This window comes from Telmatherina bonti (assembly GCF_933228915.1).
Source record: "Telmatherina bonti genome assembly, chromosome: 1".
In the NCBI taxonomy this organism is placed as follows: Eukaryota; Metazoa; Chordata; class Actinopteri; order Atheriniformes; family Telmatherinidae; genus Telmatherina; species Telmatherina bonti.
Window position 1 is genome coordinate 23437252 of NC_136619.1, and position 16222 is coordinate 23453473.

The following is a 16222-nucleotide window of genomic DNA, read 5'->3' on the forward strand; positions in this document are numbered from 1 at the left end:
ACAGAAACGAGGGTTTCTCCTGTAAACTCATCCAAACAAGCAATACTTGTTCAGTCTAAACATGAACATTTACTGTGCTAACTGGGGCTGGTAGGGCAGCATCCAACAACTCGTTCAACTTGGATGAATATGCCGGTTCACTCCAGGGAAGACTGATTATGTCTTGAATGCTTTTCATTTATTGATAGTTTTCAGAACCATAGAATAATGATTTGCAAATTGTTAGGATATGGCCTTAAAACCCTCTCTACATCACCAAGTATTCTGACAGTCATATCTTTTGTTTATTCGTAGTGCATGTTCAGGTTTAAAAATAGGGTCATGTACTGTTAATATGAGGTTGTGTTTGCCTAGTTTAAAAAAACCTAACATTTTTTTTGTATTTGTATTATTTCCAGCCTACTTGGACAGACAGAGAAGTTAACCAAAGAAGTGTTTGGGTCATTTTTTGTGTCACAATTTATACCGTGGCGCAGTGGTTAGCACTGTGGTCTCATAGCAAGAAGGTCACTGGTTCAATCCTTGGCTGGGGAGGTGTTCAGGGGGACTTTCTGTGTGCATGTTCTCCCCATGTATGTGTGGGTACTCTCCTGGAGAGAACTCTCTGGCTTCCTCCCACCATCCAAAGACATGCATGTTAGGTTAATTGGTTACTCTAAATTGCCCATAGGATGAGTGGCTTGAGTGGTTGTTCATCTCTGTGTGGCCCTACGATGTCCAGTGTGTACCCTGCCTGTCACCCAAAGTCAGCTGGGATAGGCTCCAGCTTCCAGAATTGGATTAAGCAGTTCAGAAAATGAATGAATTTATACTGATATATCCTTCTTCACAATTTACAAAAAACTCTAGAAATGTAAGTTTTTTCTTTTCTTTTTCACCTTACTGAATAAGTTTAATTAATGACTATCAGTAGCTATGTGTCATCTCAATATCACAATTTCCCACATAAAGCACTAAAAGAGCACTTAAACACACTGATAACATGGTTGTTATTTTTTTTTTAATGAAAAGTTGGTTTTAGAAGACTCATATTTATCTGTAACATTAGTCACTAGAGGTGAAGCTTTATTTGAGCTTTATGCAAACTGAGGTGCGAGGTATAATTATATATATTATACTGAGGTATAATTTTCCAGACATGGCAAATGTAGAAGATGAGATGATAGAACTTAACATTATTATGATGTTATTATGATAGAACATCGCAGAAGTGGAGGATTGGAAAGAAACAGGATGAGTTGCTCGGGGGACTGTTTAAACATGGTGACAGTGTTTTTCATTCTTTCTTTCTTTTTCATGGATCTATTCTGGAAAGCATGAATCATGATACGCTCACTGAGCAGTGATTCACTGTCTGGAGATGGCTTCAGTGCAACACAATAGATTCATGCCTCTGCATTGTGGGCTGTGTGTATATTGCAGCAAGGATTCAGGATTTTAGTAATGGTCTGTCTGGCTCCAACAGACTCACAGTCAGTTCTGGACTCAGTCAAACTCCACTGTCCACTTAGATGTTTTCTCAAGCAAACCCAACAACAGAAGGAGCGACTTGCATTAGCCTAAAACAGCAGTTACAATCACATTCTCATCAAAACTACCACAATTTCACCTGCACACCCACAGCAAGAGAGATATTCTCTCTATTGACTGAAGTGATCAGATTTTGAAATACCAAATCATTTTTGTTTTATTTCATTCACAGCCAACGAATGAAAAGAAAAAGATGAAGGTAGCAATGAACGAAATTTACTTGCTTATTCATTGATTTTTTTATTTTTATCTTTTATAAATCATTGTCTTACCTATTTTTATGACATACCATCTGTAATTTTTATTAATTAATCTTACTTTCCTAACTGTTGTTTTACAGATTTATAGGTTTATTTTTATTTAGTTATTTTATCTTGTGTTTCATTTATTACTTTATTTTTTAAAACTTTTTAGCTTCATTGTTTTCCTCATGGGGATCCTCGGGGGTCAGAGGCTGTGTATGTTTGATTGGCGGATTCATTGTGGCGGGGGTCATCCTAACTAGGGTTGCTGGTAGGGGTTCTGCACTGCAGCCAAATGACTGTGGTGGTCTTCCTGGTCTGGGCGTTTCCTGTGGTTGTGTGTCCAGTTGTCATTCTGGGACAGCTCCTGATGGGGATGGATCCTGCAGATATTGTTTCTTTACTAGCAGTGTCAAACCAGATACAGAGATAGAATCCTGAAGGGTCATAAAGGGTATAAAGGGTCAGGGGAAAGTGGGGTTGTGTGTTTGGGCTGCGTGTGGGGTTGTGTGTCTGTGCGTGTGTGCTTGTTAAGTGTGAAACTATTTTTATGTTGTAAAAGCACTTTGAAATGCATCTGTTTGAAAAGTACTATATAAATGAAGTTTGATTTGATTTAATAAAGAAATATTTTCATAGGCATTCACTTTGTTGCCATGGTTTACCAGGTTTAAAATAACCCACTGCCTAATCAAAATGTCATAATCACAAGTAACTCAGTTCACACAATCCTTTTTACAACATACATACACATGTAATTGAACTCTATGTAAATGTGGTTGCAACAAAATAGACCTTTTTGATGCCAGAGTGCTAACAATGAGTTCAGAAGCTTGCTGTCATGATAAAAGGCCAGATCGACTGTGGCCGTTTGCTTGTAAACTAAAAGTATGTGCTATTTGTTTTCCATTGTATCCTGTTTCTGTGTCAGCTGTTTCAATTTTCTTCCAGTTTAAAGACATGGATATTAGGTGATATTGTCATTCTGACTTGGACATGGTGTGAATACCAGCATGTAGGCCATCTGTCTTTATGCTACCCTTATGAAAGCCTGTTAGTATTTATAAGGTCCACTCTACCTCTTTCCCAGCATCAGCTGTGATAAACTCTGGTCCCTTGCAGTTCTCAACAGGGTAAAACAAGAAAATAAAGTAAATTGATGGTTTAGTCAAACGTATTCACTGAAAAGAAATGTGTGTCTACAGTATGCTGTGCCCTCCTGCAGAGGGCACAGCATACTGTAAAGTCTCACACTTTTAAGCCGGTTTGAGCAGAAAGGAAGTACATTCAGATGAAGTAGAGGGATAATAATGCAGTCACATTTTTCTCCCAAGTCGCTTTTTCTGATTGGCTGCTGAAGAGTAAACCCAGCATTCCACACTGTTTAGCTGCAGCAGCTTTCCCACTGCAGACTTGTGGTCTTTTTCCTCACCTGGAGTCCCTCTACACTCTGACGGCTGATGATTAAAAGTTCAATCTCCGACTTCTAACGTATCTAAGAACTGCTCATCATCGGTGCCTTGGAGTGGAAACATGTTTGCTTCAGCGGTGAAAGCCATCATCGTGCTCTGCTTCTGTTCACTCCACCCTGCTTTTGGACAGGTAAGAGCCTATATGCAGAAGCGTATAAATATTTTATAAGCAAACAAATTAATCATAATCACAGCAGGGAGCCTTGAATCGCATAAGTTCATTTGAGAAATAGAAGCTGCATCATTTCAGCAAAGTCAAAACTTCTTTGCCAAAAATATGCATACAATAATGATCGTATGTGGAGGAGATAACAGGATTTAATGCTTAAATTTTAGATAAATTTTCTCCCTCGAAGCATTTAACATATTTTACTGTGACTATCTTTACTGTACTCCACAGAGAAAAATCTGACATTGCAAACTTTCAGTCACCTCTACTTTGCACGCAACCTTCAGAAACAACATCCCACAGGCTTCAGAGACTGAATTCACTCACTATATCTATCCTATGCTCCACTGCAAAGCTGCAAAACATTTCCAGGAAACTGTATGTGTCCATGAATGACTCTCTTCAGGCCTTTGCATGTATGTCTTTATCTGTGCTTGTACAGTATTTGTTTGCCTTGTGCTTAAATATACGTATGGTCAACATGAGCATATATTTGAGAGGGGCTGTGAGAATGTAAGTGGGATAGCTTAAGTCCTTCACACAGTACATGACGGTGCATGTTTTCTTTCCAACTAATTTGATTAGAATAAGTAGAACTATTCAGTCTTTTTGAACTTACTGCTGTAACATCACTGAGTTAACATGAGGTTGTGTGAAACGTGTAGGATGAGCAGAAAGAGGCCTTTACAGATGACTGAAATCTTTCCAGGTCTCATTTTTGAAAAGGTGTTTTCGACAAATATTGACTTTTCTTACATAACCTCTGGAAGAAAACACTAAATGATTGTGTGGAAGAGAGGAGAGGGCAGGTGGGGAACGATGCTGATAAATGAATGAGAGTAATCATGAGGGGGAACATGGTCAGAAAACAAGATTGCGCTACCCCCTCAACTTTCCAGCCAATGGAAAGAGAAACTGTTAACGCAGGTGATGTTTGAACAGAAGGGAGTCATAAACCACTGACTGACCATAATCTCAGTGAGTAATTACTCAGCATGCAAACTAAGCAAAGCAACGTCTGATATTTACCATCGTAAAATAGTAGTTACATAACTTTTCAAACTTATACATTTCAAAAAACATCACAAGAACACACTGTGTTTCCTGTTTGGAGCTTGAGGATCTATCCAGCTTGCTAATGAGGCGTTTTCTGCTTGCGAGTACACAGAGTGACCAAACACACGCTGATTGCTACTGCATTTACCCCACATGTAAACGCTTAGCTGTTGTACGGCACGGATATCTGTTTAGGGTATTTATTTGTTTTCATACACTAGAGTTGGTTGTGTTTTGTTTACAAGTATGGTTCTACTTTGTATTGTTTTTTTAAATCAGAAATTAAAGTAAAAACTTTGTAAAAACAAAGCAGAATCAGGTTTCCATGTGCATTTTACATGGTGAGAATTTTTTTCAGTAATGATATTAAATTATTGAGGGACTGTCAATTCTACAGTTGGTAGTTCGATTCCCCACTTCTAGCATTCCCATATTGACATGTTTATGGGCAAGACTGAACCTCCCAATGCCCGATGCATTTCTAAGAGGAAAAAAACTGCTTAAAAAGTGTTATTTAAATACTTTCTATTTATGGTGTTAAAGTTGTGAAAGCTTTCTTGTTATCTACTATTTTTGGAGTTTTTGAATGATTGGAAACATGAATAGGCTTCTAGTTCTCTGGCTCACAAATCAGTGACATCAGTGGTTTGTGGTCTCTCACTTCAGCAGAGCTTTTTCTATGTTGATAAATATTGTTTTTTTCCTGATGCAAGTCAAAGGAACAGTTTCATAATGAGGCCCGTGAAGCTAACATCCGTTCTAATGAAATTCTAAAAAGGATGGCTCAGTAATTTTCTTCTTATATTATGTGGTCCCGTCCACAACATGCTGAAAGACATGCGACTCCATTGTCATGTCTGCAATATTAAGGAATATATTAAAATGCTCCAGCTACTTGTACTTTTGAGACAACATTGTATGTTTTCTGTTAACTTGACTCATTTTTAATATGGATTTTTTTTCTCCCATGTCAGTCTACTTCATTCTTCACTGTTTTGTTTGCAAATAGTTCAGATCACAGCAGCTCTTTTAACTGTCTAAAGATGCATAAACATCAAACTCCAAATGTGACATCCCTTCACTTTATCCTTCTTCATTTTTGGACTAATTTAAATAATTTTCTATTTTTTGTAAAGTCTTAAATTGATTAAATTAAGTTCACATCCTCACAGCTGTGAGAAGGCTACAGTTTACCAGCCAGATACTGTTCAATGTTTTAAAGTCTATATCATAACATAGAGGTCATCAAGCTCTGCAACAGGTTACCTTTTCAGATTCAGACTTTATACATCAGTTTGGTGCTAAAGATGTGCATCTTTTTTTACTTCTGACTTGAGTAGCGGATGATACTTAAAAAGATACTTTAGAACTGCTGAGCAGAGATATTGTGTTTTTACATTTTATTATGTCTTATTGCCTCATTATTTCAGTTATGAATCATATTTGACTTAAAACCTTTTGTCAAGCTTAGCTTATTTTAAACGTGTTTAATAAATTCAGTATATCCTGAATGTTAAAATTAATTTTATCCATATATACGGTGGCTCTGAAGTGCAAACCACAACAACAAAACAAAAAACACAAACTACAAAACAAAAAAGACGCAACAACAAATTAAGAAACAGCAACAAATTGAAGATGACAACAGCAATTGAAAAATACACAATGACAAATTAAAAAGCACGAAAAATGTAATTAACACTACAAAAAATTCTAAAAAACACAACAAATAAAAAAAAACACAAAAAAATGATAAACCACAATAACAAATAAAAAACGACAACAAACTTAGAAAAAGCACAACTACATTAACATACCGGAAGAGGTAGGTACCAGCGGGAAACAAGAGAAATCGCTGATTGGACGATGGTGCCAGACGGCGTTCAGTTTGAGGTAGAGGAAAGGCTGAAGTAGGACTAAATTCGTTGTGTTAAATACTACAGAAGTGTTCAAAGTAGTTTTAGTTTGCTGATTAAGAATCATTTTGTGGTGAAGTGTGTAATAATCAAAATATTCTTGGATAGCAGCAGCTATGTTTGGGCTACGGGTTATGTTCATGTTTTGAAAAAAAAAAAAGTTTGTTGTTGTTTTTTATTTGTCATTGTGTTTTATAATTTTCTCCATGTTTTTTTTAATTTTATTTGTTGTGCTTTTTAGAAGGTTTTGGTAGTGGTAATTTAATTGATTGTGTTTTTTAATTTGTCGTGTATTTTTTAAATTTTGTTGTCATTTTCAATTTGTTGCTGTTTTTTAATTTTGTGTTGGTTTTTTGTTTTGTAATTGTGGTATGCACTTTAGGGCCACCGTACATATATGACAAAGTAAGAAAAACACTTTGAAAGTTATGCTACACTCAGGTACAATTATAAGTTTGGGCCTCCTTGGACTTTTCCTCATTAAGTTTTAGCACTGACTGTGAAGAAGGATAAGGTGTCCTCAGTATAAATTGTAAAACAAAAAGTGACCCAAACACTTCTTTGGTTAACTTCTCTGTTTTCCTACAGGACTGCCCAAGTAGGCTGGAAATACAAGGTTCTCTGAAGCAGGTCCTGAAGCTTCTTTCCGCCCATGAAGCTTCTTACTTACAGAGTCTGCGCAACCTGAAGAAGAAAATTAACCTACTGCAAAGCAACGCAGGGAAGCAGGCAACAAAAAACACAAACAGTAAGCCATATACCAAAAAAAGAGTGATTGATTGTAAAGTTAATTAGTTTTAAAACCATTTGCATTTCGATCAGGTACTTGCCCAAAACTGGAGGCTCTCATCAATGGAAGGAAACTGGGCAAATCCCACAGTGTGGGCCATGAGGTCCATTTTCTCTGTGACCCAGGCTATGAACTTGTAGGATCAGAGAGCAGGGTTTGTCAGGAAAGCCTGACCTGGAGCGGCCAACAGCCCACCTGCCGAGGTTAGAAACCTGTCCTCTGCAGCCTGGCCTCACTTTGGTGGTCATTTTCCCTCCATGTCTTTCCCCTTGTCCTCATTCCAACATCTTTCCACTTATTCTCTCTGACCATCACTCATCCTGTTATCTGACCCACTGATTGCTTTACGTCCCTGTCAGCATCCCCTTTGAAAGCTCTTTGTCTCCTCTTCTCTTTTTGTGCATCTGGCATGTCGCTGTTTTCCATATAGAGATAACTTAGTATGTGATCTGTGATCATATTTCTCTTTTTTATGTAACCTTGGTTGCTGTCCAGAAATCTTCTTCAATGCTTGACATGTGATATTCTATTCGAGCCTCTATGTCCCCTTGACAACGTGCAGACTTTAAGATAACAGCTCAAAGGCTTTTTGATCAAGTTGTGGCAAACCTCTAGTGTTGGCTGCATATAACATTAACTCATATTCCACCATTATTTCATCATATTTCTATCCAGTGCATCCAAATGTCATGATGTCATGTTCTCCATGGTTCAAGCATCAGAGTTATTCAATTTCATATGTCATAGTATCTCTAAAAGGGTTCAAAGACAGCAGCCCTGTAAAACCTCTTCTCTGTCTAAATCTCTTAGACATCAATGAGTGCACATCGTCTCCCTGCCTGAATGGTGGTACGTGTGTGGATGAGGTGAACCACTTTTCTTGTGTCTGTGCCAAAGGTTGGGCTGGAGCTACCTGTCAGAGTCCTGTGCCAACATGTGAGTGCAGGAATCATAAGCGCTGGACAGGGATTGAGTCTTACTAAATATTCAGATATAAATGTAGGATTACTCTACATTTTACGTTTACAATTCCCATCATTGCCTGGATCCAAATCTTTCAATCTGTTAAAGGTGATTACACTGACAAATGGTTTTACTTGCCAATACAAGACAGTGCTAAATGCCTAAGAGTGCTTATTGAATTCCAGCCCAAAGTCTGGGACAGCTATTGTGGTCTGCTGATAAAGATGGTGGATTTAATCTGTGAAGCCTAGTTTGGTGGTGTTTTTAATAATTTCTTAAGTGTTTGCAAATATGTGGTCATATTCATTCATTCACTCTTTTGAAATGTACAATTTTATAACCAAGTTAGATTTGCTTTGTAAAGAATTTCACAAGTGCCATTTTGAGTTTTTATTGCGATAAATTAAATTAAATTAAATTAAATTAAATTAAATTAAATTAAATTAAATTAAATTAAATTAAATTAAATTAAATTAAATTTACAATCCCTTACAAACATCTGCAGTACTTCTGAACAGACTGTTGTTATGAATAAGCTTGACAATATACTTATACCTATAAGCTTATACTTCTGAAGCTCATTTGAAGGTCTAGTTATTGTGGAAACAAATTATCATTGAATCTCACAAGATACTTTGTGAGTATAGATGAACATCAGGATGAATGTGTTCTTAAACAGATGTGGAAAAAGTGGTTTCTTTGGTTGAAGCAATCTTGGCTATCAAGTTTTAATTAGTTTATATTGATTTTAGAACAACTTTTGCATCACATTTTAAGGAAATACCTAAAAGCAGTCAGAAGATTTAAATTTACAAGAGTAGAATGAACATATTTACCTGCAAAGAAAAACAGATGGAGAGACAGAATGACTAACAGAAGAACAAATGAAAACATGACTGTAACTGGTCCAAAGGCAAATAAAACCCAACAATAAAGCAATTTAATAAACTGGTCTAAAGGACAGTTTATTGAGTTTTAGCTATTGTTTATTATTATTATTATTATTATTATTATTATTATTATTATTATTAGGAATATATGAAAATGCATTTAAGCTCATATTGTTTTGACCATGTGACTCCTTTTTGTTCCTGTACAACAGCAGCATAAACTGCTGCAGTAGTGACGGACACTGCATCATGTCATTATGAAATCATCCACCACATCTGTCACATATTGTCAGCTGGATAAACAAACACTGAAAGCTTGGGGTTGACTCAAAGCTTCAGCTCTGAAAGTATACTAACAGGTTGTGAAATCATTTTCCACAGTTGACCACTGCTTCTCATTTGACTTCCTCATTCAGTCTTTATCAACATGACAAACACTTCTGCCACCACTGCTGCTGCTACCACCTTACCAGCTGCCACTTCTGGGCCTTTTGTTCGTCCATCACGCTGCAGTACAGTGCAAGGGACCACCCACTGCACCTGTGAGCCAGGATATACCATCTCTGGCAGAGACAGCTACACCTGCACTGGTATACCTAGAAGTTTCTAATTACTCAAATGTTAATTAAAAATAATACCATTTATAATGTGCCTGTATAGGATGTTGACTGTGTGTGTGTGTATGATTTATGCATTTCAGATATAGATGAATGCGAGCTATTCCATAATGGACAAGCTGGCAGATTGTGTTTACATGCTTGTGTTAATACTCCTGGAGGCTACCGCTGTGCCTGTCCTGCTGGGTACAATGTGACCCGAGATGGACGAAGCTGTAAAGGTGCACTCACCATTGTTCTTTTTTTTTTTTTTTTATGCCAAGTCTGTTCTCAGCACTTCTCCATGGGGAGATTTCTCAATGCGCCTACCAGGCAAAGGCTCAAGGGCTCAGACAGTCAAACAGTTGGTGTTATCCCATAAATATATGTCCAGGAAAAAGATCCTTAAAGGAACATGAATGTAATGTACCTAAAACATTATAACTATGACAAAAAAATAGATATAAATTCTCTTAATGTAACTGAAAAGAGGTACAAAGGAACCAAAATTAGATACATTTAGGCAAGGGAGTAAAAAATGGCAAACCAGAATGGCTGAAACAAGATGCAAAATGCTGAAAGTGTGATAATAAATGGTGAAGCTTTATTACAAATAATATCACATGCAGGACTAAGCCATATGATGGATTGAACAGCCATTAAAAGACAATGAATTACCATAAAGCCAAACAACAGATGAAAAAACCACCTGTTAAAAAAGAAAGAAATATTTACTTATTTAAAATTATTATGTGTGTGTTTGTGTGTTGTGGGGGTGCAGACCTCATTTGGCAAGTGGAGGGATTTTATTCCTTTTTAGTTACACCATTGTTTCATTTTCCATTTATGCTCCGCACAAAGTTTCACCCCTAGATAATAATATATTACAGAATGCCATCAATTATCAGAATGTCATCAATGGTCAATTAAATCCAATAGCCATGGTTTTAATTAATATAATATTCATGTTCAATCCCACCAGCCATTACTATGACTTTTTTTTTTTTTTTTTTTTTAATATATAAAGTTCTGTATTGCAAGTATGTAGCAGGGAGCTACAGCCTGTGAATCAACATCCAGAACTATGATTTTTTATTACAAGGGTCTGTATTGTAAGTATTTAGTTAGAGAACTACAGCCTGTGAATGCATTTCTCTTTAACATTTTTAGTATTAATTTATTCAAACTTATGGCTCTTTCTGTTCTTCCAGATATTGATGAGTGTGCCACAAGGCAAAACAACTGCACCAAGGACCAGATGTGTGTTAACACCTATGGTGGTTTTCAATGTGTTCGTGTTGACTGCCCCAAAATTCCTAATGCCACATACGTCAAAACATCCCCAATGTGAGTATCATCTTAAAATAACTTCTTCCAGTTTATTTCTAATTTAAGTGCACAGTTCCAATGTGGTTTAAGTGTTTAGCTTCAACATCTCATAGTTTTCATTTATCATCTTGCAGGCGTTGTGAGCGTAACCCCTGTCCAGTTGACAACAAAGCATGCGCTCTGGCCCCCAATTCATTCTCCTATCATTACCTGGCTGTTGTATCCAACCTGTCAGCTCCACGCGTTATGTTCAGAGTCTCAGCACTGCGTCCAATAGGTGACACACTTCGCTTCTCCTTGCTTGGCGGAAAGCAAGCTCGTCGCCACTTCACTGTCCAGCGTTCAGACCGTCTAACAGGTCAGCTAATGTTGGTGAGCCCTGTGCAGGGCCCTGCCACTCTGGAGGCAGAAGTGGAGATGAGTGAGTTGGAGAGAAGAGTCCAGCTGGGGAGGTATATCACCAAAGTCACCATGTTTGTTTCCCAGTATGAGTTTTAAAAGCAGGGCGGAAAAAGCAAAGTATTTATTGTGCACAGAGGAACAGTGCAGAAGATGAAAGATGAACAGCAAAATAGCAATTAAGCTGGACCACATGAAGACATAAACAGTCCATATTGAGATAGAATATCATTTCTGTATATGTTACCTTAACATTAATTATATTTCTAAGAAGCAAACATCATATTTAAAGATTTTGTAGTCATCTTTGTGATTCTGTTTTATTTATACACTGTTTTATTTATAGTACTAGTACAGTATATTTTCGCTTTCTGAACATCATTAAACTTCGTGTAACCCCTAAAAAGTTCTGAGATTTATTTCTAAACTACAATATCTTGAAAAATGTTTTTTTATCTGAATGCACTGCCTCTGTCTGTTGAAATGTGCTACAAGAGCAGTCTAAAATACTGTAAGAAGAGATCATCTATGTGTGAGCTGCAGTTGGTAAACACCTCAGTTCTTGCAGTATAAAGGAACCCTGTTCATCAGACACCCTGGTTGCCAAAAAGAGCCCATGTGCTCCTACAGGTTGCCTCTACTCCTTTTTGCACTTTATCTTTCAATTTGCAAAACATACATTGACAGTAGAAAACATGTTCAAAGTATCTGAAAAGTAAATTTAGCCTGTTCTGCTAATCTCATCCTGTTTATCAACAGCTATGACTATTTCTTAGTGTTGAACTACTCTGTGATAAAAGAGACCACACAAAAATGCACCTGTGGATAGTAAAGACGTGGAGTTCCATTGGAAATGGTGTGTCTTTCGTTGCAGAGGGGGCTCTCTACTGCTGAGACTCACTACTGATGTCATTGAGAGATTAAGGGAGCTTCACAGTATCCTACAACAAGACTGCATGCAGAGTGAAGAAGAAAGTTATATGGAGATGGAGAGGCAGATAGTGATCGATGAATAGAGAGAAGAATGAATAAAGGACAATTCACGTCAGCCAGTCAGGCACTATCTGGAGTGCAGACTGAATTAAAAGCAGCTGTCTTCATTTCCACCATAGAATAGACCCCTCACTGTCCTTCAGTCTGTCCCTGCTTCTTCTATCTCATTGGATGAGTTACCAGAAGCAGAGCTGAATGAGAGATTGCCCTTGTGTCTGTCCCTCTGGGATCTACAAGAGGTGATGATTCAGTATTAAAAGACTGTCCAAACTGCTCAGTTGATACTCTTGTCCTGCTGTAACTCCTATTCCAGGATATAAATAAAACACTTCATTCATCTTGCCCTTTATGTGTTTTACCTCTGTATTGTTTGTGAAGGCCAGCCTGGAGCACACCATGTATATAAATGTCTACAAACTGGCAATCGGACTGTGGGGACACCTGGCTTCATTTCTGATGACGCTTCAGTTTATCTCACTGTCCTCTGTTTTTTTCGGGTTTTTTTGGGAGAGGGTTGCCCATATTATGTTACATTACTTTCTCAGTGTCTGTCTCTGCTCCCTTCAGATACACCAATAATACAATTCTTCCCACCACCACCACTTCCCTCCCCTTTTCCTTTATCAGTGATACGTACTTTCACTGACAATATCTTCACTTAAACTCTCACTAAATATTATTTATATAGCTTGGAGGAAGTCCATATTGATCCACATTTGGTAATCCTAATTAATCTGATTGATCATGCATTATAGTTTGCACACACATAATTTGTTTATTTTTCATTGTATTTGTATAATTCTTGAGTACCATACTTCCTTATGTCACACAATAGTGTAATACTGCCCTCTTTTGGAGGTTCATATTATAATAATGTATATGTGTGTGTATATATATATATATATATATATATATATATATGTATATATATATATATATATATATATATATATATATATATATATATATATATATATATATATATATATATATATATATATATATATATATATATAATTCAATAGTGTGAACAAACCAGTTTCTTGTAGGACTGTCGATGCCACTTCCATGCCGTATCCTTCCACTGCCTTGGCTGAATTGTCAAAGGCAGGTGACTCCTCTGACAGCACTTTCTCTGTGTACTGATGATATATTTCAGTAAAGTTATGGTCAGTTTAACTTGCCTTATACGTCATTATCTGAACAAGTTTAATTTGACAAAATGTTAATTAAAAGAAAAATAGTGACCTAGTATTCAAACTAAGATGCAACACAATCAGTCAGAGAAATGTTTTTAAATAACATACTTTCAAAGCAAAGATTCCACAAGATGTTGCATCTCTGAATAGAATGTGCAACAGTGCTTGCATGCTATCTGAACATTTTTACACTCCTTTGCCTCATGAATGACCTACAGAAAAGAAAGAAAAAGTCCAATATACTTTTAGAAGATTAGTTTCACTATGAGGGCAATCAGACATTAAATATGTCAGTCGTTACCAGGTGAATTCCAAACACTGCTTAAATTTTAAAGCAGCGTTGCCTGCAGAGTCAAGCACAAGGCTCCTTCTTTCAGATGGAAAGATTGCCTGGAAATTTTCAAATTTAAATCAAATGCTAGTTTATACAAGTTTGTCATGAAGACAAGGGGTGTGTGTAGTTAAGTGGAGGTTGTACACATATCAATAACATGTCTTGAGCCTGGTTATGTCTGTAACAGATAAATAAATAAATCTTGTAGGCAGAAACTTACAGTAAAAATCCAGCGGCCGGGCTCATTAACTGCCCCCAACAGGATATGATATGGAGCAGGGTCACACTTAAAAGGAAAAAAGTATGCAGTAAACCAGTCTAAATTTAATTTGAAAACAAAAATGCATTTTTTTCTCATATTTTCCTAATAATCAAAGACTTTCCTACCTTCAGCCATGTCTTTTTCTTCTTCCATATGTCTGTCATGGCATATGAGTCGATGAACATTGCCTGCTTGCCTCCTTTGTTATGTTTTTTGACAAGTTTATAAAGGTAGGCATTTATCAGCTGGGATTAAGCAAAAAAAAAAAATATATATATATATATAACATTTGGTTAACTTTTGGCATACTTGTTTTTCCCTGCTTCATTGTGAAATATGAATCAAGGCCAAAATAAATATTTCAACTTGCCTCACTCTCAAGTTCCTTAATGGGACTTGTCCCAATAAGGAATGTGTCCCATTTAGGTCCCAGTAAAATATCTTTTATGGCCCAATTCTTGAGGGGAAAGACATGGACAATTTTGCCTTCCCAAGCCTCTTTACAATCTACACATATAGTAAAATACATTGATATATCTGGTTATAACACAGTCGTAGATACATAATGTGTCAGGGGTTGGTATCATGTGTTATTAGACACTAATATGCAAATTTTAAATGTTGAAATCTCATGAAACTTATTCCCATAATCAATAACATTATCAGTGAGTGCTGGTTAGTCCTTCATAAATTATGATACATTTCAAAAAGAAAATATTGTTACTGTAAAAAAAAAAATGCTTTGTTAGTACATTAATGCACTGCATTTTTTTTTAACAAAGTTTTTTGTATAATATGCCTTCTCTATATTTTCTAGTGATATACTGTAACTAGACTGAAAAGAATGCCCTTGAATGATGAGAATTCATCAAAGTGGCAAACATAACTAACATATTTGTTAGAAAATTTTTCAATCATTATTTGCCTTATTAGTGGATCTTCATTAATTATAGTTTTTAATATTTTTCCATTTTTATAAAGTGATGAGTTAACATTTAAAAGACTCGACAAAGTAAATATTGTGAACATGTCTTTCAGTGGCTCACATTAGTGGCAGATCTAGAGGAGGAGGCAGAAGTTGCTGTTGTGGATGTGACAGTGGATGAAAAACTAGGTACAGTGACTAGTGGAGCGATGTTAATTTATATTTGAGAATAAGGCCATTTTATTTTAATTTACTTCATTTAATTTCAAAATAAGGTCACAGATTCTGACGGCCCTCAGAAATGGTGACCTAAGTTATGCTGGTTCTGTGAGGGTCACATAAAGTGTTTTGTGAGTCCAGAACACAGTGTGGAGATGGAGAAGTTCCTGAAAACATAAAGTCTGGGTTTATTGTAAAGATATGCAAGGTCACAAACCTCTGTTAGACTGTCTGTGTTACATTTCCTTGCATCTAGAACAATTGGTGATGCATTCAACTTTTTATTTTTCTTATTTATGGGAAGTTATACATATTTTGACGCCACACACAAGCACATCGCCATACAAAATACTGTTCATCTTAAAATATATAAATACACATTCTACATCTTATAGATACCGTACAGTTACTGTTTTCCTCACGACAAATGTCTTTCTGATGAGCTATTATATTCCAGAAACACAATCAATTAGATGATCATCAACTATTTTTAAAAGTCCGATATGACCGGCTGCTTTATGTGATGAGGATTAAATTAATTGCGTTCTTCCTTCCGTAGTTTACGTAAATGCTCTTCTTCTTTCGTCTTTTAAGACGGTCATACTGCGAAAAAAAACTTACTTCGCCCCCTGCAGACACAAATTCTGATAGGTCACAGATTTAGGTGTAAATGTTGCACACAAGCAGAAGAATGTACAATACTTGCACGGTTTTATCTACAATGAGCTACACTGCAGTTAATAATAAGATGACATATTTTTTACTATGTTTCTTTAATTCAACTGGGGGTGAAAAAGTTTGGGAAGCACTGGGACGTGTGATGATTCCGCACCCTTTGCCGCATGATGCTTCACTGCGGACCAAACCCAAAAACTCAAAACGCCCAAACTGTCGAGCTCCTCCCCGGGCCTGCCCCCCAACTTCCATTCCTGAAAGAA

The 16222-nt window shown here is 36.6% G+C and overlaps 1 protein-coding gene across 1 annotated transcript; it reads left to right on the forward strand.

Annotated features, from left to right (window-relative positions):
* Nucleotides 1–3305: 3305 nt before the first annotated feature.
* LOC306754781 (fibulin-7) lies at nucleotides 3306–11451 on the forward strand (the record flags this gene model as incomplete). The annotated part of the gene is made up of 8 exons (XM_079238865.1): nucleotides 3306–3374; nucleotides 6974–7133; nucleotides 7208–7378; nucleotides 7986–8111; nucleotides 9445–9618; nucleotides 9729–9866; nucleotides 10836–10971; nucleotides 11088–11451. 8 exons carry the CDS (start codon nucleotides 3306–3308, stop codon nucleotides 11449–11451), a joined length of 1338 nt encoding a protein of 445 aa, XP_079094991.1.
* Between the last annotated feature and the right edge of the window lie 4771 nt (nucleotides 11452–16222).